This window comes from Heteronotia binoei, chromosome 6 (genome assembly GCF_032191835.1).
Source record: "Heteronotia binoei isolate CCM8104 ecotype False Entrance Well chromosome 6, APGP_CSIRO_Hbin_v1, whole genome shotgun sequence".
Classification (NCBI taxonomy): domain Eukaryota; kingdom Metazoa; phylum Chordata; class Lepidosauria; order Squamata; family Gekkonidae; genus Heteronotia; species Heteronotia binoei.
This window is the reverse complement of record NC_083228.1, coordinates 50,128,546-50,153,405: the sequence shown is the minus strand read 5'-3', so window position 1 is coordinate 50,153,405 and position 24,860 is coordinate 50,128,546. Positions and strand designations below refer to the sequence as shown.

The window sequence follows — 24,860 nt, the reverse complement described above, 5'->3', positions numbered from 1 at the left end:
AAGTACCATCGTTTCTATCTCCTTGTCAAGAATCTTTATCTCACTGAGAGATTGACAGCGCAATCCTAAATCCAGTTGTACCCTTCTAAACCCACTGAAGTAAATAGGCTTAGAAGGGTATAGCACTGCTTAGGATTGTTGTTAATTATTTTTAAAGGACATAGCAAAATGTAGAACCGAAAGCCATGTAATAACTTGTATCAAGACCAAATTTTTGAGTTCTTCAGAGCTCTTTATCAGGCAGGATGTTAAAAAAAAGTGGGGATGGGGAAGAGAGAGGAAATTTAGCTAAAAAGAATCTTCAATTGAACTGGACCCTGATAAAATCTTTTTTCTCACTCTCATTTATTTTTGAACAGCCAGATACAATTCTGGAGACCTTTAAAACTTGCACCCTTTGTTATGCTATTTTGGTTGGTGTTTCTTCGTGGCTTTTGGATTTATGTGCTACAGATTACATTTATAATTGTTAAATTGCCTTTGAGTTGTGATTGAGTGCTGTCTTCTTAGAGTGTCAAATACTGTTGTAGCTGTTTTGTCTGCCTTTTTGGGGATCCAAATACCTGTTTCCCCTTCTGCCTGAATCCAAATGACATGTGAGTACTCCTTTACTAGCCAGTGATGGAAATGGAATGCTGATTATTTAGTTTAGTGCAGGTATTACAGCAAAAAAGGGCCAAATTAATGGCTAAAGGATGAGGAAAGGATAATTGGAAAAGAAGAGGTGCTTGGGAAAAGATTTAAGAGGTAGTTTCACTTGGGCTTAGAAAGAGCAATTAGTATTTTCCCGACCCACTTATCCATATTCTCCAAGTACAGGACTTAACTTGGCGAATTAAGCCATAATTTAAGTGTGCTGTAATTTTGGAAATCATAATCATGCAATCATAATATTGTTCAGTTTTCAAAGGTTCCTCAACCTTACTTTTAATTTTGATGATAACTTGGGTTACCATTAAATCTGCAGTGTTCCTGGTATGAGATCACTATTTGAAACCATAGCCATAAGGCCTTACAAACTATGTTTAATGATGAACATTTCTCCATAATGCTAACCATAGTTATTGCCCAAACTAAAAGCAAATGAAAAGTAGACCAACCTAAAAATTATGTTGGCAGCATTGGTCCTTGGTTTGCCAGACTCCAACGACAGATCAGTTCTCCTGGAGAAAATGGCTTCTTTGGAGGACATTTTAGTGGTATTATATTAGTACGGCTTTCTGCAGCATTATAACCCTACTGGGATCCCTCCCCTTCCCAAACTCTGTCCTCCTTAGGTTTTACCCTAGATTTCCTGACTAAGAGTTGACAGTTCTTATTTTCATTGTTGAGAGGATGATATAGCCTTTATAAAGAAACCTAAATACAATAATGAATTTGTAGCCACAAATGCCAATTGAACATGATTATTAATTTAAAATAATCTGCCTACCTGAGGGACCGTCTCTCCCCACACGTTCCCCAGAGAGTACTGAGGTCTGGGACTCAAAATCTTCTCACCATCCCTGGGCCCAAAGAAGTGCGCCTCAAAACAACTAGAGACAGGGCCTTTTCCACAATGGCCCCTATGTGGTGGAACCAGCTACCGGAGGAGGTGAGGGCCCTGCGGGATCTTACTCAGTTCCGCAGGGCCTGTAAGACGACCCTCTTCCGGTTAGCCTACGCCTGACTGGACAAATGTAGCTTTCTAGATTCCAGATTTTTGTGATTATACTGCATAGTTTTAATGTATAATGTAAAATTTTAAGGTTTTTAGGTTTTAAATGCTTGATTTTAAATGTATTAATTTGTTCCGATTTTATTGTTTTATTGTTTGTTGTAAGCCGCCCTGAGCCACTTGTGGGAAGGGCGGGATATAAGTTACGGAATAAATAAATAAATAAATAAATAAAAATAAAAATTGTAGTGGGAAAGTGGCCCATAAATACGTAAAACACCCATCAAGGTTGGTATGTTTTTAAAATACAACCCATTTGTCTATGTTTAGATACTTGAAATTGTCTTGTGCACTAACATTCTTCCTCTGACACTCAAGGTCTAAACTGGAAGTTTTAATCTTATTTCATGTCTGTTAATATAGTGCTGTTGATCATTTGTTTAAGCATCTTGAACATTTAAAGTTTTGCTTATAATGACTTTTTAAATAACTTTTTATTGCTGAATAGTCAGGTTTTTCAAAATACTGTGCTTTTTGTTAATAGTAGAGGTTTTTTATTTTAATGGGAGTAAGCCAAAAATATTTGTTCTATATGATTTCAGTGTCAGTATAATTGCAGTATACCTAAAGTTTACATGGTACATTTGCTGAAGTATACAGGAAACTAAACCAGTTAGCAATTTTGTGTGAGTGTCTGGGCTTTATGGCATTATTTTAATCTCCCAGGTACGATAAACTCCTTTAATAGCTTTCATATCAGTTCATCTCTTTTCTCTTTTTTCTCTCTGCTCTCGCTCTCTTTCTAGGCATTCTCTCTGTTGCTAATTCCTTTGTTCGGAAGTCTTGAGCTGAAGACTGTATAATGAGGAAGTGAATCAGTTGATACTACTTCTATAGCAATTTAAGGATGCTGTTAAGGAAGACACCATCATTTCAAATTTTAATTCAGAGTTGTTTTTGTGAGTCCATAGAAGAAGGACTGAGTGGTGGGGAAAATGCTGAGGTAGGCTTTAAAGGGACTATGGAAGAAATTGTGAGTATGCTGTCAAAAACTTTCCAGTATTTATTTTATGGGACCTTTCTTTGTTCTGTTTTGGAAAGCTTTTTCTTATTCATGCTTTTAGCTTTCCTTTGGATAGCCTTCACAGTTAGGAAAGTCCCACTGGTGTATATTAGCTGGAACAAAGTTTTTGCAACTCGTTCTGTCTCTGTCAGCTGCTCAGTATTAGACAGTTTATAATTGCAGCATAAATATCCTTCCTCCCAAACTGCATTCATCAGGCTATGTGTGCATACATATTTTGCATCTTAGGGAGAAAGGTTCAGCAGAGATCAGGTGTTGCCACTAATTCTCCTGAATGCATATACTGCCTCTTAGAATTTAGGTTTTAGATCAGAAGAACAAGTAGCTGTGAAGTGCTGCATTTTCTATATCTCATTGGAAATCATGCTAGGGATGGTGACTATTTGAGTATTTGAACTATATCTGTATATCTGAATATCGAGAAGTTTAGGCTAAGGTGAAACTTCTGGACAGGTCTGAGTTGAAGCTATTCACTCTTCTTGGACTGCCAAAACTGTGTCTTTTCCTGTTCACTGGTTCTTCAGCATACTTCTCAAGGTTGTTCATTCTAAATTTCCTTCACTTTTTCACACCTAATTGGCTACATAGTGTTATAGTAGTATTGATGATATAATTTCAGAATGGATAACTTCGCCCATGTGATTTATTAAAGAAGGATGATGAAGCTGGCAGGGAAACAATGGTTCCAAATAGTAAAAGCGGGGTGAGGGGGGGAGGAGGAGGAGGAACATATTGTATTATTTGGCATGAGAAATTTTCACCTACCAAAAGATTCATTAGAATAAGATGCTGAATTTCCTTCATCATTATCCACACTTGATTCCTAGTATAATTTTTAAGGGGGGATGGGTATGTGATGAGACGTATTATATATGATTTCATGATTAGGGTTTTTTTAACCTATATTTTCTCCTCTTTTTGCATGCATACTTCTAAAGTAAAATTTTAGTGGGGAGCTGTACAATACTTATTTGCTTAAACATGTCCTCTTGTTAAAATTTCTTTCTAAGGATATCTGCAGTGGATTATTTACAGATAAATATTCTAGTAGAGAGATAAGATTAGAACAGCATTTATCTGTTCTGAGGGACTTCGCTACAGTGTTGGATATATAAGAAGCTGATGGAATTTATATGCATGGTGATGAGGTTTTTGGAGCATTATTAAACTGCTACTGCACAAAGCAAAGTAAAAGGCCTTTGTGTTTAGAAGACTTAGAAGCCTAAAGATAGAAGATGCCACAATAAGTACATTACTGATCCTGAAAGCATCTAAAGGTCAAGACATTTAATGTCACAATTCATACTTTTCATAACTAGTCTTTCCTAATGAAGGCTTTATTCATACTACTGTACAACCCCTCCCAGTTAAAAGGTATACATTCAATACACATTCTATTGATATGTGTTCTTTAAGATACATGTCTCCCTAGGTAACACCCCCCCCCCCTTATAATGATGAGGATCTTTTAATTATTGCCTAAATAATTTGAATCTGTTATTTATAGACACTGAATGGCAGAGTGACATTTTGTCATGAAATGCCATAATATTTGCACCTATTTCAAACTTGTACTGAGCCTATAGAACTTTTTAACTCACAAACATTTTTATGAGCTCACCTATCCACACAAAACTTATTTTTATCATTTGTGTAAATTTTTAAAAACATTTTTGTTTGTAATTGTCTTGTTGCTTGGAGCAATTCTTCGTTGCCGTGGGCAGCCAAGAAAGAATTAAAAAACGCCACCAAAATGTAAGCTCTTCTTCATGATTTAGGACCTCAGAGCAGTTTAGAATTTACGTATCTTGAAACATGTACCATATGTTTAACCTTTTAATTGACAATACTAATAATATTAGTGTTTAAATAACCAAAGTATTACCACTGAAACATCAGTTACTGTCCAGTACTTTCACTCAAGTGGAAAATGATCTCTTTAAGAACAGAAATTGTTGTTATTGTTGATGATGATATTGGATTTATACCCTGTCCTTCACTCTGAATTTTAGAGTCTCAGAGCGGCTTGCAATCTCCTTTACCTTCCTTCCCCACAACAGACACCCAGTGGGACTGAGAGAGCTCTCACAGAAGCTGCCCTTTCAAGGATAGCTTTGCAAGAGCTATGACTAACCCAAGGCCATTCCAGCAGCTTCAAGTGGAGGAGTGGAGAATCAAACCCGGTTCTCCCATATAAGAGTCCGTGTACTTAACCACTACACCAAACCACTACATCAAACTGTAACATGTGTCTAAATGCCAGGTGATGGTCTGGCTGTCTGTAGTGTCTTTGTAGACAATTAGTTGCTGTCACTTAGAAGGCTTTTGACCCATTGTTCATTGGCCAAGTTTCAGACAGTGGGATTACCTGAAGTAAGGCCTGCTTAACTATGTTAAGGCATGTTGAAAAACATAAAGGAGCAGAACCTGTTTCTGTTAGTGGAACTTTACCATATTTATAAGCCCAGTATAGTTTTATATATTTTTTTCAGATGATGTAAGGTTATTGTTAATGAAACTGCCAACAAAAACTACTTGCAGCATCATAGTCTTAATTTTTGCATGCGGTTTCATTTCCTTTGCAGTTGAGCTGTGCCATCTCAACCTTTCTTTGGGGCAGGGGGCTTTAGTGGCATGGTTCAACTTAATGGTTCCCAACTTCCAGGTGGGACCTGGAGACCTTCTGGAATTACAACTGATCTCCAGTGTACCAAGATCAGTTCCTCTGAAGAAAATGGCCACTTTGGTGCGTGGACTGTATGGCATTACACTCTGCTAAATTCCATTCCCTCCCAAAATCCCAGCCTCCATCGTCTAATATCCAGGAGTTTCCCAACATGTGGTTGGAAAGCTTATCCACACTTTTCATATGGCCATCCCTTCAAATGGCCCTATGTGTCAGATCCTCTTTTGACTTGGATATGCTTGTTATTTGGCAGTGTATTGAAACTCCACGGTAGATTTGGAGGCATAAGGGAAGTTAGGAGAAAATTAAATTTCTCCCTAATGGCCTCAAGTAGGAAGGAGATGGGATTTTTATCATCCACTTGTCAGCAGTTTTGGTGCAACAAATTGCTGACAGCAACTCCTAATTATCTAGTTTGCATCACTGGTGGTAATACTAAAAACCTGATTTTCTTCTCTCTCTTTTTCTCACATGCTAGCTTTCTACAACTATGATGCCAGGGGGCCAGATGAACTGTCTTTACAGATAGGAGACACAGTGCACATATTGGAAACACATGAAGGTGAGTGGTACAAAAGTTGATTTCATATGCATTATTTACATAGTCATTATTGGGAATGACTGTATCTTCCGGTTTAGGCATTGAGTCCTAATTTGAAATCAAATGAAACACTGAAGAATTTGAATTGGCACAAAATTAAGTCAATATTTCAAATGAGAAGAAATGTAGTATCTAATGAACAACCTTTCCAAGATGCATCTCTCTCTTTTTCCTTTGGATTTATATTTGTGTGGCTTAATTTGTATGGATCTCTGGTAGCAATGGCTGAGCTGTTAGAAAGAAGACAGATGTTCCAAGGATACCCTCAGATAGTATACAGGGCCCTTCTTTTAAAAGGTGTTAATCTCCAGTGCTGAAAATATAAATGATATTTATCTTTGAAATTACTTATATGCCTGTGTACGATAGTAGTAAATATGTCTCTGCTTGTTCAATCCTTTTCAAAAACATTTTTTTAAAATTTTCATCCCTTCCATAGTGAGGTTCAAGTTAAGCAGTATTAGTATATTATGACACTTCTTTAGATTTTTATGCCATATTTAACTCTTACCAGTATTGGTTTTGAGCATTTTGTATAAAAATATTTAGCTGTTATTTGTGGCTCCGATGCAACGCAGACATTGTTTGCATTCCCTTATACGTGATCTGTTATCAAGCACTTTTGTGTGCATCCAGACATCAATATTGAGGAGGGCTAAAATGTAAATGGTTGCAGGTGCACAACCTTTGACCCCCCCCCCCCAGTTTTTCCCCAGACTGGAGCATATTCATCAATATGTATGTTTTCTTGCTCTTCCTCTAGCTTTTCTTTCTCTGACCTTTTCAGAACCAAATAAAGGATGCAGTCCCACCGTTTCTACTGACACTTTACAGCCCTAGAAAGGCTACTTGCATAAAATGCATAGCAGGGGGTCTCTATCGCAGTTGATAGCAGGAAGTATGCCCTTCCTTTCTCATTTGTTTGTTAATTTTAAAAGTCAGACACTGTTGCATGCCTCACCACTACAATGACATATGCAAACTTGTGTAGCAGCATAGATTACATTCTGGATCTCTGGCAAGCATATGTAATGAGTAAGTGTCTGTTTGTCTTAGACAGGGATCTTTGTTGGAAGAAAGAAGTGGAAGTAGCTAGTTATTAATTTTAATGTTTTTTCTATTCCCTGTCAACATCAATTGATAGTGTACAGTTGCAGTGAATATATACTAATTTGCTTGTGGTTCAAAGGGGGTAGCCACAACCATTGTTCCCTGTAGGCAGTCACAGCTGTTAACTTTTTTGAATGGTGGGAGAGATTTATCACAGTCTCCTAGTTTTGGCCCCATCTGGCTAGCAGACTGATGGTCAACTGCTCATGATAGACTCCTTTTCTCCTCAAGCTTTTCTTTCCCAGCTCTCCTCCTACCTTGTTTCAGTCACTGCCAGGTACTAAGGTTGGGCCTTTGGTGAAGAGCCCCTGTAAAGGTTTGGTCTCTGGGAGGGCAGGATGTAGGAACTCCATTTCAGTCAGGAGTTTTCTTTGAAATGCCAAAAGCAGCATGTAGGTCAACTTCACTATGCTATTTTCAGTCAAGACAGTTAAACTAGCTGGCAGAGGTATCTAACCTCAGAAGGCTTCTTGTGGTTTTTGACACCACAGTTGTTAAATCATGTAATCACTGACATGTGTCCATTTATGAGGCTGTATTTTATTTAGTAGTTACAATCCTATAAGCTGTTTTGCTTCTCAAGCATTCAAAAATCAAGCAGCTAAACTTTTAGAAAAATAATATGAGGTTAGACTGTGGATTCAAAATTGCCATTCAAACTGGTTAATTGTACTTTGAAGAACCAGGCACTTGAGAACTACATTTTGATGCTCTCTTCAATAAAAATTGTTTCTCAGCTCAGAACACTGAGGCTAATTATTCTCTCTCTCTCTCTCTCTTTTAAAGCAGAAGGATGTTTTGGTTAATAAATTTTAGCAGAACAGTGAATTATGCAGCTTTGTATAACTTCCTGGCATCTTTCACTAATAACAAAAAAATAATTTCAGTTGGTAGTTTGTAATCCAGTGGCGATAATTTTTCTAAATAGCCTTAAAAGCAAAGAACCCTGTGGCGCAGAGTGGTAAAGCTGCAGTACTGCAGTCAAACTCTCTGCTTATGACCTGGGTTCAGGTAGCTGGCTCAAGGTTGACTCAGCCTTCCATCCTTCTGAGGTCGGTTAAATGAGTACCCAGCTTGCTGGGGGGGAAGTGTAGATGACTGGGGAAGGCAATGGCAAACCACCCTGTAAAAAGTCTGCTGTGAAAACGTTGTGATGCGACGTCACCCCAGAGGACTAGCTTTACCTTTTTATTAAAAGCTGCTTTATTGCAGTCTTATTAAAGAAAGATGGAAGAAATATGCTCTTTGGAACCACTGTGACCCATCATACCAATACGTTTGATCTTGGAGACCACTGAGCTCACACTTTATTTCAGGTACAGACTTACTGGAAGGCTGTGAAAAGACATTACAAAGGCCCTTGGTATGCAGAACTGGAATTATAATTGCCTGTCTTTGCAGTTTGTGATTAACAAATTAAACAAGTCATCAAGCATTCTGTATAGTTAGTTTTCCCAAATCCAGGAAGGCAGACCAGTAGATGAACACAGGCTGCTGTAGGGGTTGTCAAAAATATATCATTTCCTTTATTGCTATTTGTATTGTATTGCCCATTCTGGATCGATTTAATTGACTGGATTTGGCTTGATATTCATGGAGACAGTCTTTCCCAACTTTGGCTACTAGATGTTTCTTGCAACTGTGGGTTAGAGCTAGCTTGGGATCATGCTTCAGATTAATAAACTTGTGATCATTATAATTATTGGAAGCTTTTATCCTGTTAATTAGAGGCTCAGAAAATACCAGCTTCTCTGAGGTAATGGATAACAGTTTAAACCATTCAGTATTAAATTAGGCAAGCTTCTTGTTAGGAGGCTCCCAAGTAAATATGTTGAAAATCCATTCACTCTTTTTAACAACAGCTAAATTGGAGAAGGAAGTCTTTTTACATTTAATTCTATCTGCAGTTCTGTTTAATGGAATAGTGGAAACGCAAGAGATCCTTCCCTCAGGTGTATGGCAATAATCTCTTTTACTTGAGGCAGGCAAGCCGTCTGCATTGGTTGTGGTGGGTGGCTGGGGGGAACCTGGTTTAATTGGAAGAAATTAGTGGCATAGATACGTGCTGAAACTGTGTAGTCTTTTACCATCTTTGTTATAACATTTGTCTCTGGCCTCTCCAGAGGATCACGGAGAGAAAGGACCAATATTTACTGAGACTGACATACAGAACAGTTTACAATGCAGGTTTGCTTGCCAATTTTGTGCTGAATTGAGTACAGTTTGTATGTGAGATCCCTCCCAATTTGCTTGGCACAGTACCATCACTGCATGTCAATGACTATTGTGTATGGAATTTTTTTAATTAAACAGTCACACTAAAACAGAATGGACTTGGTAGCAATAAAAGCCCATAGTGCTGATCGCTTTCAGTTGTGTATGGGGAAGGGGGCACAATGAATGAGAAATTACCTCTCTGTTTGCCTGGCATGGCATGCTGCCCCCACAAATGTGAGAAATGTTTTGATGGGCTGAAATAATTATACGACAATAGGGCTGTCAGTGAGGAAAAGCTTTATAGCTAACTGCTGGGATGGGGAGGAGAGGAAAAGATACTTCTGGCTCATTCACATTGAGTGTTTGGGAGAGGGGGCATAAATTCTAATTGTGATAGGCAATGTAAAAAAAAAACAACACACCTGTTAAAATGTATTTAAATACCCACCCAGTATCTTTGCTTTGTCATTTGTTTTTTTCTGGTCTTTTAAACATAATTATTTGCAGTTTCTGTCTTTCTGAGCAGGCATAGCCTGATCAGACACATTGAGTAGCTGCCTTAAACAGCACTTGATTGGTCAACTTGGGATAAATAGGTGGAACATAAGCAGCCTGTTGGATCCAGAAGCTGCATGGGGTCTGAGATTTACCACAGCAATAAGGGAGAGAGAGGTGAGGATCCCATTAAGAAGACCTTGTGTTTTGAATGAAGGAAGCCCTGTTGTTGTCACTGCAAGGTGAAAGGGAAGAGATAGCTAGGTCTTGGAAGTTGCAGTTGAAGTCACACTCACAAGGTGCGATGCAGTGGAAATGAAGGATGGTGGATACAGTTCATTGCCTTCAAAACCACAATCCAAAGGCTAGCATAACTGCTTAGCTTTACCCTCTAAGTGACTGTCAGAATGGTCTCCTGACATTCTTAGTTTCCAGTATTGTTTTCCTTACTCATTGATCATAGACTCTGTGGTGTGTTCTGTATTTTGGTATTGTTTTCCTTGCTTATTGATTTCTATGTCCATGTAACCAGACTATTTTATAGTTTTAATATTGTTAGCTATTAGAGAAAGTTGGTGGGAGCATCGGCCTTAGAACATTACCTCAAGGAATATTGTTATCTGGTATCCAAGGTGATGGACAGGACTGGCACAGGCAGATGCTTCTGCCCATGTAAAACTAATCTTGAACTGAACATAGAGATATTGTAAAAGCTTGGAAATCTTTTTAAATGTATGAAGAACATGAAGTTTTGGTGTGCAACTTAGGACTGTTATATCTGCATATAAATATGTACTCAGTTTTGGTTAAGCAGTTCTGACAAGAATCACCTTGCTAAGTGTTTGCTACTGATCTTTCAATAAAGCTTTTCCTGCATTCATCAGAGAAGCCTCCTTGATTGAATTTGGCAAAATCTCACAGTGGCAGAGGCTGGGTGTCTGTGGTATAAGATCAGTACTCCAGCACTGTTAATTCAACCTCTATAAAAAGTGCTCAGGTTGGTTCTGGTGGAGACTATTAGTATTTTACACTCAAGTATAGCATCTTGAATTTGATTGTGTGTGGAATATAGTTAGGTACAAAAAAGCCACTAAATGTTTACAGAATTAAGAACAAAATTAGGATAGTGGATGTAATGTTGGAATTCGCAGTCACCAAATGAAGGACAGACTTTATTAAAAAATATATCATTCTATGGTAGTGTTGCCAGGTCTGTGTTGGAAAATACTTGGAGACTTTGGGGGTAGATCTGGGAGAGGGCAGGGTTTGGGGAGGGGAGGAGCCTCAGCATGGTATAATGCCATAGAGTCCACCCTTCCAAACAGTCATTTTCTCACCTGAAGGCTGGCCATCCTCTTCTGTGGAATTTACTGCCACTTTGGAGCAGAGGGCCATAGAATAATAGAGGGTTCTAGGTTCAATCCTTGGCACTTCTATGAGAGAGAATTTTTAGTAGCAAGGCTGCGAAAAATCTGTCTGGGGCTCGGGGAACTGCTACCAGTCAGAGTAACCAGCAGCAGGCTAGATGGATGGTGGTCCAGCTGTCATTTCATTTTGTTCAGAGTCCTCTACCTCTTAATACCAAGGCTGAGGAAATCTTAAAGGCTGGGGAAATCAGGTAATGTCAGGCCCTGCTTGTAAATTTTGGGTTGCATCTGGCTGTCCAGTCTTGGAAATGGAAAAGTTATACTAGATAATATGTAGCTTAATATGGTAAATAATTTATGCTCTTGTAAGTTAAGTTGTTGTTGTTCAGTTGCACAGTCGAGTCTGGCTCTTTGCGACCCCATGGACAAAGTCACGCCAGGCCCTCCTGTCTTCCACCATCCTCCGAAGTCTGCTCTGATTCATGTTTGTTACATCAGTAACACTGTCCAGCCATCTCATCTTTTGCCGTCCCCTTCTTCTTTTGCCTTCTGTCTTTCCTAGCATCAAGATCTTCTCCAGGGAGTGCTCCCTTCTCATTTGGTGGTCAAAGTATTTGCGCTTCAGCTTCAGCATCTGACCTTTCAGTGAACAGTCTGTGTTGATTTCCCTTAGGACTGATTTGATCTTCTTGCAGTCCAAGGGACTCTCGAGTCTTCTCCAGCACCACATCTCAAAATCATCTAATCTGCTCGGCCTTCCTTATGGTCCAGCTCTCACAGCCATACATTACTACTGGGAATGCCATCGCTTTGACTATACGAACTTTTGTTGGCAGGGTGATGTCTCTACTTTTTATTATACCACCCAGGTTCGCCATAGCTGTCTTCCCAAGGAACAAACGTCTTTTAATTTCATGGCTACAGTCACCATCTGCTGTGATCTTGGATCACAGAAATGTGAAGTCTCACTACTTCCATGCCTTCTCCTTGTATTTGCCAAGGTGTGATGGGGCCAGATGCCATGATCTTAGTTTTTTTGATGTTGAGTTTCAAGCCTACTTTTGTGTTCTTCTTTTTCACCCTCAACAAGAGGTTCTTTGGGTCCTCCTCACTTTCTGCCATTAGAGTAGCATCATCTGCATATCTGAGGTTGTTGATGTTTTTCCCGGCAATCTTAATTCCATTTTGTACTTCATCCAGGCCAGCATTCCGTATGATATACTCTGCATGTAAATTAAATAAGCAGAGTGACAATATACATCCTTGTTGAACTCCTTTTCCTATTCTAAACCAATCAGTTGTTCCATATCCTGTTCTGACAGTTGCTTCTTGACCCTTATACAGGTTTCTCAGGAGACGTGTGAGGTGGTCTGGTACTCCCATCTCTTTAAGGACTTGCCACAGTTTGTTTTGATCCACGCAATTAAAGTCAATGAAGCAGAAATAGACGTTTTTCTGATACTCTATTTCTGATAGAATTTTATGCTAGTTAAATATTAGTTTTGATCCAATGTAAGTTAAGTACATTGGATCAAAACTAATATTTAACTAGCATAAAATTTATACATTCTATATAACGTATAGAATGTAAAAATGTATACATTCTATATAACGCTGCTCTGTTTAAAACTAGTTTAGCGCATTCTTTGATAAGATATTTGCGATTAAGCTAGAAGAGTAGATAGGTTGAAATGTTTCTAGTTTTTGTGGCTATGTTAGGGATTTATTGGTGGAACCTATTTGTTGTCTACTTAGAAATTCCAAATCTGCTTTTCTTTTGGTGAACTGCTGTAGTCAGTAGGATTGTGCCCAAATAAAGTAGATTAAAGACTTGTGTGTTATTTTTAGGAATCCCAAAATGTCTTCTGAAAAGTCATGACAGGCTTTGAAATTATGTGATACTGTAAAAGCTCCCTTTGGCATGAGTATGTTCTCATGACAGATTATGATTTTATGAAAGGCTCAAAGTAGAAGCTGACTTGTATATAAAATGCTAAACTAGATATGCAGAAATAATTCACTGTTTTAGAAATATTGAATACTTCATTTATGGGCAGCAAAACTGGAGTATTAACTGCACCATGGATTGATATTTTATGAAGTAGGACACCTTTGGCTTTGTTTTTGTGCCAGTGTTTACAACAAGTAGGCCTTTTTGGCAAAGGTTGTATTAACTGTAATAGATCTGTATCTTACAGTGAGATCTGCTTGGTATCTGGACAAGCTACTTTCCAATTTGTTGACAATAGCTTATTAAGAAATTCTGTCTTCTAGGTTGGTACCGAGGCTACACGTTAAGAAAAAAATCTAAAAAAGTAAGTATTCTGTTTCCATAGCAACTGACTGTATTTATGTTTTTGGTATTTTAAGAGATTCTAATATCTGTTGAAAGTTTTTATTGAAAGATAAATTAATTTGAAATACATGTTGAAGTGTCTAAATGCTGATGAAGTTGACTTCCTGTTTTGTTAAAATAATGAATTATAAAATGAAAATGAATCTTGAAAACCAATAAGCACTCTTATGATATTTTCTGCAATTCTCTGGAAAAAAGGACTTGTTGATTAGTCTGTAGACATATCTAAATTTTTATTTGTTTACAGCCATCTAAGATGGGAAAGGTGTAGTTAATGTTTATGGTAACTTTGAATTCTAATTTTAATAGCTATTTAAACAAAGTTTAATATTATCTTCTCTTTCTGAAGAAAAGTGCCTAGCTATTAAAATATGTTGTTGATGAAAAAGAGTTATTTACTGGATCCAATTTAGTCAACTGAATTCAGACCCTTTGGTGTTAATCTCTTGAGGAACAAAGATTCAGCAGTTCTTCATACGGTTGCCAGGTCCCCACGACTCACTGGAGGGAGTAGGGAGTGGAAGGGAGTGTTCTGGGAGTGAGGCAGGGCTCCACCCCAAACAGCAATTTCCTTGTGCGACATCCCCCACGCAATCATATCACATGGAAGTTGGGGACGATCAGGTTGGGGATGTCGCATGGTCACACTCTGGTTCGAGGGCAAAACTTCGTGGAAAAATTGTCTCCAAATAATAGAGTTTTGCCCTCAAATCAGAGCATTGCCATTTGACATTCTCAACATGATGAAGTCACTTTTGTGTGATATTATTGCATCGGGGACATCACTGTTTGCGGATGGGTTTCCCCTCACTGGCCAGCTGGGGAAGCCCCCAAAAGTGGGGGATCTTCTACCCCCGCCTGGGGAATGGAAACCCTAGTTCTTGTGGTGCCTGCATACCAGCTAAACGCATCTGAGTCATTCACACATGGAAGTTATCTGTGATCTTTTCTTATGAGGAACATGTAGATTCTGGTACTCATTTTGTGGTTCTTGTGGATTAGGACCACACTCCAACATATTTTTAAAAAATCATTTTAGGTGGAACGTTAAGTAGGATACTAGTCTGTGGCATACAATATCTCTTTGTGGTTGAATCCCTTATAGGTCATCTGCTTGACAAGATTCAGGCAGGATCCAACATTTATTTGAGGAATTTTGTTTAAAGTAAATTATTTTAATATTTTGTCCTCAGGATAATGGGTCCACAGAGATGAAAGTTACAAAGGAGCATGCTTGAGAAACACAGATTCAAATCTCCCATGGGCATGTGGAACTATTTGCATGGTGTTTTGGCTTTGACCTTGATCTTTCTAGAAATTCAGACACATGCTGGTCATGGTCTGTTAGACTTCGTTTAGACTTTGGGAAGACATTTACTATTTTGATTTGAGTGTTTCCTGGTCTTGGAAATAGGTCATGTTTGTTTAAAATGAGTCTGTTGAATTGACACGCTACCTTAAGGGCATGTCGTCTGTTTTATACCAGCTGGGGGGGATATTTAGGATAATTTTATGATGAAATTTGATACTACCTTCTGTAGAATTTAAGTCCTACTTTTAGTGTGTAATACTGTTTTTAATTATATAAATTAATTTTAACTTTGTATATTTATTGATTGTTGTTACTCACTCTGAGCCTGTTGTGGGAAGGGTGGGTTATAAATTTTAAATAATAAATAACATTGAGGCAGCCATTTCATTTTGTTGTAGCACAGCAGAAAAGGAGTCGTATGGCATCATGAAGATTAATATGGACTCTAGCTACAAAAACTGTTATTGTAATAAATCTGTTAATCTTTAAAGCAGTGGTTCCCTTTTTGGTATGACCCACAAGAACAAATTTACTTGGTATGATAACCCACTTAAAAATAAAAAGACAGCGCATGCCCAAATCAAGAAAACTACAAAAGCCTGAGACTGACTTTCACAGGCTTTATGGCCTGCTTTTGGGACAGGACTTACAGATTAGGAAGATTTGCTTTAAAGTACAAGAAGATTCCTTTTTGTTCTGGGTTAAGTATTTTTGAGTAGAATGAGCTGAATATCATTAGGCAGTTTTTTTAAACATTGGAAGGATGAAAATGTAAATAGCATTTTCAGGAAAAAGAAATCTAAATATGAACTTTTAAAAATGTTATAATAACCTATGGATTCTCCTTCCTGTTAAAGGGCATATTTCCTGCTTCCTATATTCAGCTTAAAGAAGCGATAGTGGAAGGAAAAGGGTAAGTTGGGGGCTATAATGGTTAACAGATTAAAATTACAGTTATCTTTTGCACTTATTAGTTAATAAATATGGATGTAGTAGAACCAGTGCTTAGCATGTTGGCAAATCCAGCTTCCAACTGCTTTGGGACTTGTTGGGTGATCCTAAGCCTCTCACACACACTCAGACTAAACTACCTCACAGAGTCATTGAGATGATAAAATGGAGGGAATTAAAATGATATAAAGCTTTTTGGGTACCCGTTGGGTTGAAAAGTGGTTTATAAAGAGAGTCAGTTTGGTGCAGTGGTTAAGTGCTTGGACTCTTATCTGGAAGAACCGGGTTTAATTCCCCATTCCTCCACTTGTACCTGCTAGAATGGCCCTGGGTCAGCCATAACTTTTGTAGGAGTTGTCCTTGAAAGGGCAGCTGCTGTAAGAGCTCCCTCACCCCCACCTACCTCACAGAGTGTCTGTTATGTGTGTGTGTGGGGGGGAAGGTAAAGGAGATTTTGACTGCTCTGAGACTGAGATTCAGAATATAGGATGAGATATAAATCCAATATCATAATCATCATCATCTTAAGATAAAAAGATAAAATGCTTTTCTGCTTTCAAAGATCAAGGTTGGGCACAGGGTTGAGGCCAGTAGATAGTCCAGATTTATGTAAATCATATTAAACTGACAGCATGAATGCCCACTCACTTAGTCAATATGCTCTGGAATAGTATCCTAACTTTTAGTGTTTGAGAGATTTCAGGAGGTGTCTTTGTGAAGTCAGAATAGTTGATTAGGCTGCTGGGTCTTTGACCTCTTATTTATGCCATTTTGTTAGAAATGTTGGGAAAGGACTTACAGAGAACTGTTCACATGGTAGGCTTCCATAGAAACAGCTTTCCTGAAGGCAAGAGGGACTCATAAAAAGTGATGGTGAGGCAGTTGGGCAATGAGAGAGATGAGTTGGGTACTAGATAGGAAAGGTGGAAGATAGAAAACTAACATTACTTCTTTTAAGTGAGGCCAAAAGATGATAACTGGCATTTGAGTCCTGGATACTTCAGCCAGTTGAAATAGTGATGGCATCTGGTACATATGGATAAATTAAAACATTATGCTCCAATCCAGATATTTTTTGCAAGTACATGAGTACCTAATTTATGAGTGAACAGAGCGGTCCACTCTATTCAGGTGAATGCGGAGAACAAACTTGAGTGGGACGAGTATGGTGTGCACTGTGGTCTGAGGCACAGTATATTTGGAGAGAAGGATGACCTGTTGCTTTTCATGATAACCCATTTAGTAATTATCACCATAAATGCATCTTGACTTTTCCACTTTCAGTTTTTAATAGCATTCTGATAAAGCTACTATGCCATGTTTCCCCCCCTCCCCCCGATACGGCAAAAAATAATGGAGTATGTGATGCTCTCCAGCAAAGATCTTATTACAAAGAGTATTTTTTCCAGATCAAGAATCTTTCATATATATCTTTTCTGCCAGATCTTATATTGCTCTGTAGTGAAGAACAACTCTATTTCAGCTTTTGATGGTATTTTATGTACTCCGTTGTCTTCATTGCTTAACTTACAGATATTTGGGGCTATTTAGGAATTCAGTATGCAGTACCAATTAGCTATGGATCTGAATTAAAAGTTAAACAACTGATTCTTGGGGGTGGGGAATTGTGATCAGATAGAGTGTAAAATGTTCAAAAACTTAGTCAGGTACAGATCTGAATTTTAAAAACCTATTCTGCTCTGTCTGATTTATTTTTATGCCCTTTTAAATATGTAAATTATGAAAAGCGCTAATCATTTGATTACTGCATAATAGCACATTCCTGACTGATTGCAGAGCTCCTTCAGTTAGGGCTGTACTCTTGACATAGTGTGTGGTGTATCAGTTCTGCAATACTCAGGTTATGCATTATTTAAATATAGCAGTTTAAAGCCAGAAACATTAAAGACCTGCAAAACAGTTTCTTGTGTCTTTGAAACTTAGCACTGCTGGGGTTGAGCAATGGAGCAGTCTCCTTTATAGTCACGGGTAATGTTCCATTAGCTTTTTTGCTTGAGAGATGAATGCTGAATAATTATCTCAAAAGAATATATCCATTTTTCAACCTTTTTAACAAATGTTATATAAGGTATCGGTTGTTGAATCTGAGAGTAGAATGAGTTACCTAGAATAATAAAGTATTTTAATACTTGATACTTTATTAATTGATGCACTAGTTAGTTCATAATTTTCTTTTTGTTCAATGAGATGATATCGACTATTCATACCTTCTAAATTTCTAGGCAACATGAAACTGTCATACCTAGTGAACTACCACTCATTCAGGAAGTCACCACAACACTACGGGAATGGTCCACGATATGGCGACAACTCTATGTTGTAAGTAGCTTTTTAAATAGAGATTTTTTTGGGGGGGGTGTTGGTGTTAAGGATGCCTAGAGCTGTGGACACTCCTGATAACCTGTCCCTGCCTGTGAAGGAGCAGCAGAGGCAGCTCAGGCAGTCAGGAAGGAAGGAAGGTGTGATGATTCACCTGGGTACTGCTGATGAAGTGTTACTGATCATCTGGGCTCAGTGAAGCAGAACTCTGCTGCTGGAGTCCAGGAATGAGGCCTCCTCATGACTGTGAGTCCAGCTGGTATCCAGTGGAACTGGCAGCTGGAGGAGGCCCATGGGGAAAAAAGGCAGCATTACTGGGTTCAATCAGAGCACTGGGCAGGACATCCAGAAGGCCATGGCAGCAAGATGAACTCAGCCATTAAGTGGGAAGGGAAGGTTGATAGGAAACCCCCCATCAAATCCAAGCCAGGGGATGTTCCATGGATTGGCAGCCAGGGGATAAGGGAGGCTCCTGGAGAGCTGTAAAAAGGGCATGGGAATGGCTGGGGGTAATGGACCTTCCATTTAAAAGAGGAGCTCTCAAAGGACCAAGGAAGAAATCAGGTGGAGGGCTGCTGTTCTGGCCAGCTAGGACAAGGGAGGATTTGGGTGCATTTTACCCCTCCCTGACCCATTTTGAGGCCAGGGGAGTCTTTGGAGCTCAAGTTGTACCATGGCAGAGAGGTAACAGGAGGAGCAGGCCAACCAGGGCCTCACACTTGGGTGTCTGATCCTTGAAATGTGTACAGTTTGTTATTGTGTTTTTTGTGTGGTCCCACATGAGAACTGTGCAGGCAAGCTATGGAAAGTTCGGAATACACTCGAGTGTCAAGCATTCTTCTCCCTTCTAAATAACTTTTCCTACTTATGTGTAAAGATGGATAGTTGTACTTTTCTACTCCATCCTCTCCATTATGAGAAGAGGAAAAGATAGTAGCACAGAAAACACTTAATTCTGCCTGTGCTTTCTTTCATTCTCACTTTCATTAAGAAAGACTGTTTTAAAAATTGCAGGGTAGATAGAACTCAAATTGACAGCTAGTCCCTCTTTCTTATCAGTTTCACTGAGGAATGTGAAGTTGCTAAGTGCCTGATATTCAAACAATTCACACCCAAGCCTAGAAGAGACAAGATCTCTTGGCTAAAAGTTGCTTTATGGGGAAATACATTGGTAGCTAGTAATGTTTTTAATACCTTAATTGAGGAACTGAAAAAGCTAGCTCAAGGTGGCATACCAGAATAAATCTGATAAGGCGACATGATGGAGCCAGTTGGCTTGTCAACCCAAAACATTATTATCATCATTGTATGACAGTGTGTGTACTATAGCCTGGAGATCCCAGGATTGTCTGGCAGCCAGCAGCTCTAGCTTGTTTGTGGTAAGCTAGGCTTATGTAGGCTGAGACAACTTGGAGAGAACTGTGATGACCCAGGGTCACCCAGCTGGCTTGAAGTGGAAGAGTGGCGAATCGAACCCAGTTCTCCAGATTAGATCCTGGCTCTCTTGCGACATGAAGAGAGGTTCCATGAAAAGAGCAAGGGAAAAACAACTCTTCCACAATACTAAGTTATGCAAAGCACAATCAGCCATACTAGAGAAGGTATTGGGAATATTTCTAGTTACAGGATATGGGAATAATTCTAGTTACTGGTATTTGTACCCATCAGTTGCAGAGGATACAAGATTCTCATCTTTTGCCCCTTCTTTGAAAACTGCATTATTTTATTATTATATGGACAGTGTGTATCCTGTGCTGTCCATAATGTACCCAGGGTGATTTATTCAGTAGTATGAATTTCTCATCTTGTACTGCATGTTCACATCCCATTGGTGAATCCACTCATCTAACACAAGGGGTTGCATGAGCTATTTCCGATGTCCTCAGCTGAGGTGAGTAAATGGAACCCCGTGGCCTTTGTCTTCACTTCCTACAGGTCATTGGTGCTGCCAATCTGGCGCACTATGTAGTTCATCTTCATTGCTTCTGTACAGTCCCACATGGACTGTGCATGCTAGTTCAGCCACAGAGAGGATTTTAACTATATTCTAGAGACTTTTAGCTGCAGAGAGAGCACTCCCTCTTTCCATCTCGAGCTGGCAATTTCCACCCAAACCAGCACATGACTAGGAGAGGGGAGCAGTCTCTTCCCAGTCTTTTCTTTGCTGCCATAAAGAAAGGATGTTCTGACTAGAGCTGTGTTGGTTTTCTAATTTCTTTGATTGAGGTAAAGTCAGAATGGCTTTTTTCAAGAAGTGTGTTGACTGCGGCACAAAAATAGCCCAGTCTGATGACCTCATTTCATGTCAGGTGTCTGGGAGAGGCTCATAACACAGCGGTCTGTGAGGTATGCCAACAATTTACTCCCAAGGCCAGGCACGATAGGGCCTCCTTGCTTAAAACTACCCTATAGCTTTGACATCTGTGCCAGTCAATCCCATCAGGACTGGTGTCTATCTACCTCAGTTGCTTTGACCATACTGTAGTTTCTGTGAGGGTCACCTTAGATACCCTGTTTCTTTCCCCAGTGGACCCAAGGAGAGCAACAACATCTACCTGGGTGGCCTCATCCCTTCCAGTGGGGGATACCCTTGAAACCTGCCAAGTCAGAGAAGTGAGCTTTGAGGCGGGAGGCATCTTCCACTGCCCTCATCTTCTTCAAAACTATTCTTCTCAGACTTTGAGGGATCAGAGACACATGGATCTGACATTGAATCTGAAGATCCATGTGTGTCATCTCCTGATGATGCAGTGGGATTTTGATTGCCATTGTTTCTGACCAAGGACTTAAAGTTCTATGCTGAACAACTCCTGCATATGGCCAAAGCTTTGGTATTGGAAATGGCCTCCACAGATCAGAAGCCATTGGACACAATTTTGAAGGTTCTCTGCTCCAAGAACGTAGGACCAGTGGCCCTCCCAGTGCTTCAAGGACTGTTGGATATAGCAACAGACCTGTGATCCAAAACAGCTTCTATCCCAGTCTTGGCCAAGAAACTGGAAAAGCATTTTTTGATGCACCATCTTCTGCCTAACTCTTTGGTAGAGGAGGTCCACTCCTTCAGGCAAAGGTTGAGCACCCACTTTGGTTAAAGAAGGATGCAAAGTAGATGCTCTGGGAAGAAAAAAATATACCTTGGAAGCTATGGACCTAGAGTAATTAATTTTATGGCTACCATGGGGTGCTACCAGATGTTCCTTTGGGAGAAGCTGGAATAGTTCTTGGGTGCTCTTCCATAGTATCTAAGCTTGGTCTTCCAATGTCACTCCTAGCTCAGCTGTTCTGCGCTGTCTGCAGGTCAAGAGTAGAAGACATGTCCTTTAAGGGGAAGGGGCTCTTCAGTAGCCAGGTGGAGTTGATGCTTGAGAGGATGCACAAGAATAAACTGACAGCCAGATCCTTGGGCATTACATCTGCTTCCTTCCTCCTTGGGAAAGCTGAGGTGATTTCCAAGGCACTCCTTCCAGTATGCAAAGCCTTATTGTTGCCAACTGCACAGCAACAGTACAAGCTGTTTTGTTTATCCTGTTCTCAGCAGCAATCCAGCAAGAAGCAACATGAGAGAAAGCCTCAGTCCAGTCCCAGTGGAAACCAGCCCAATAGAGGAAAATTCCTAGGATGACTAACTGACCTTCTGGTCTTTGGCAACATTTGGCCCAGTTTATCCAAAGCTGGTGTTCTGTTACTAAATATAGTGGGGTTTTATCTATTAGTTGTGGTTATTTCTTGGACTTTGCTTTCCCCCCACCCTTCAACTCTCCAAATGCCTCACCTCCTGAGCCCCCCACCCCTATTGATGGAGGAGAGTGGAAACCCTTATGCATAAAGGGGCAATCAGAGAAACCCCTTACCCAGTAAGAACACAAGGATTTTTGCAAGGTAGAACATCCAGGGTCATCTAGCCCAACAATTCAGGGAATTCACAAATACCTCCCCCTCCCACATCCCCAGTGACTCCTGCTTCATGCTCAGAAACCTCCTGGATCCCTTGCCAAACTGGCCTGGAGAAAAATTGCCGACTGACCTCAAAGTTTCAACCAGCATTTCCCTGGGTGTGTAAGAAAGAACCACAAGAACTAAGACTGATGCAACCCTTCCTGCCCTAATTTGCAGAATCAGCATTACTGTCAGATGGTCATCTAGCCTCTGTTTAAAAATCTCCAAGGAAGGAGGACACATCTTGCTGGAGCCTTTTCCTAGTGATAACTGCCCTTATGAGCAGTTTGAAACCTTGGGAATAGCTGATACTGCACTTGTGTCCTCCACAACAGCATTTTTTAGTAGCAATCACATTAGCATACAGGGTTACTGAGCTAGGGCCCCTACAATGTGATCCCCCATATGTTAAGTCTCATATCAATAAGGAGGCTCTTAGGTGTAGTTTCTTCTTTTTACCAAGGGTGGCCTCCCACTTCCATTTTCCTCAGGACATCATGTTACTGGTGTTCTTTCCAAACCCTGACCTGCCTGTAGAACAAGTATTGTATGCTTTAAATATTAGGAGATGTCTATAATTTTATTTGACACACACCAAAGACTTTTTTTTTTTTTGAATGCAATAAAGAGCTGCCTTGTCTTAGTCTATCTCCAGATGACGGGTCTCAACCATTAGGTTAGCTTATGGGACACTTGGAGCATCTTGCCTGTGGCAGAATGTGCCTGCTCTGGTCTGCAGATCCTGTTTCTACCCTGCCCTCCTGAGACTGTGGAGGCCTTTGCGGTACAGAGAACCACTACCAGCATCAAAAGCCATAAAGTATTTATTAGAAAGAAAATGTTTACAAGCATACTTTTGGCACAGCACTTGAGCAAGCAGTTCCAAAAGAAATAGGTAAAACACAAATCCTCTGTCCCTTTATCTATACCAGGGGTGGCCAACAGTAACTCTCCATATGTTTTTTTTGCCTACAACTCCCATCAGCCCCAGCCATTGGCCATGCTGGCTGGGGCTGATGGGAGTTGTAGGCAAAAAACATCTGTTAGCATTTGAACTGAAGGTGAGTGGAAGTACATCTGAAAAAAGTTTGCACCAATGCCTTCCTCCCATGCCTGTTCTCTGCCCAGAGGGAAAAAAACTTTTAAAATGCACAGTGGAGGCTTTGCTTGTCTTAAACCTCCCAAGAGAAAAACTGCATCTCTTTACATTTCCCATTCCCTCTCAAGGCTTATTTGACCAAGGCAGAGTCTTCTTTGGCTGTTTTCATGAGCAAGGTCTCCATGACGGACATCTGCAGGGCAGCAACCTGATTAAACCCTTCTGCGTTCGTGAAGCACTACACCATAGATGTGGACTCCAGGAAGCAGGCAGCTGTGGAGAGAACAGTATTACAGTCATTATTCTGCAGCCCAGCCTACACTCGCCTCCTTTATAAGTGACATTGCTTACTCTTCCATGTGGGACTGCACAGAAGCTATTAAGGTGAAAACATAGTTGCATTCACCTGTAACTGATGTTCATCTTGTAGCCATCTGTGCAGGTGCACATCCCTCCCTCTTTTCTCTACTGTGGGCTGCTCTGTGTAAGGGCCTGGTCCTTAAGGTTTGTGAAAAGAGGGAGTCTGCTCCCCTCTCCTAATCACATAGCTGCCAGCTCCAGATGGGAGGGGGGACCACTCTCTCAGCAGCTGGAAGTCTCTAGAATCTAATTTAAATTCTCTCTGTGGTTGGTCTATGCACATGCAGTTCCATGTGTGCCTGCACAGAAGACAACTTTACGAACATTGTTTACAGGTAAGTGCAACTTTCTAGAGATTCGTATGTCTATCTTGTTGCTGCATGTTAGAATATTTGAATTAGAGCTAAGACGACTAGTATTCTTAACTTTGATCCTTCTGAATGCCGCATAGTACTTAGAAGATATATTGGACTCTAGCATAGTAAGTATTGCCAACTATTTAAAGCCATAAGAATACCACTGAGGTATTCCTGCTTATCCTCTCTTGTGTATACAGTGAATAGAAATCAAGTGCACCTGAAGATCCAGAAACTGGTCCAGACATTGAACATTTAAACAAAGAAATTCAATATTTTCAGTTGAAATTTTGCTAGTTGTTTCAGTGAATTATATATTTTTTTGGGGGGGGGGGGGGCGGGAAACCTGAGGTTTTGTTAACCTCATCACTTGGCCATTAATGTCTATGCTAGCAAATGTCCGTTTTTCAAAGCAATCATTCATAACTTTTGGAATTGATGTTTATTTCATGTGCTATGCCTTTTCCACTTTTTCCAAGGAAGCTGGAGTGGCATTTTAGCATTGTCCTAGCCTGAAAAAAAGATAAGGTTGGCAGATGTTGACTTCCAAGGCTTTATTAGTAGAGGAGGAAGACCTGGACTTCTTGCATTAGGCTCAGTACTCAAGCCACATCAGCTTTCTGGAAAACATGTCTGTAAACTAAGAACAATAACAGAACTAATGCACATAATATTCTTTTAATGTAACAAGGAGTTTTGTGGCACCTTAAAGACTAATGAATGGGTGATGGCATAATTGTTTGTGAGCCAGAGCCCACTTAGCTAGCTGAATGAAATCTAGCATTCAGTTGGCAGAAAGATGCAAACATGCATGTACTCGGTGGATAAAAATAGAAGAGTGGGGAAAACCTTTATAAAGAGATCCTGAAAAGCCCAGTGTATTATATTACATTGTAGAGCATGATGAAAGAAATATCTAGTTAAAAAAGTAAA

At 39.8% G+C, this 24,860-nt stretch overlaps 1 protein-coding gene across 2 annotated transcripts in view; it reads left to right on the top strand.

Moving 5' to 3' along the window:
* The window catches only part of DOCK1 (dedicator of cytokinesis 1), a 550,707-nt gene that overhangs the window by 56,119 nt on the left and 469,728 nt on the right, over positions 1-24,860 (top strand). For both annotated transcript variants that reach the window (XM_060241424.1, XM_060241423.1), the window contains exons 2-5: positions 5,906-5,989; positions 13,492-13,532; positions 15,743-15,798; positions 18,080-18,176. In XM_060241424.1, coding sequence (XP_060097407.1) covers positions 5,906-5,989; positions 13,492-13,532; positions 15,743-15,798; positions 18,080-18,176 — 278 coding nt within the window. The remainder of the gene's footprint in view (positions 1-5,905; positions 5,990-13,491; positions 13,533-15,742; positions 15,799-18,079; positions 18,177-24,860) is intronic.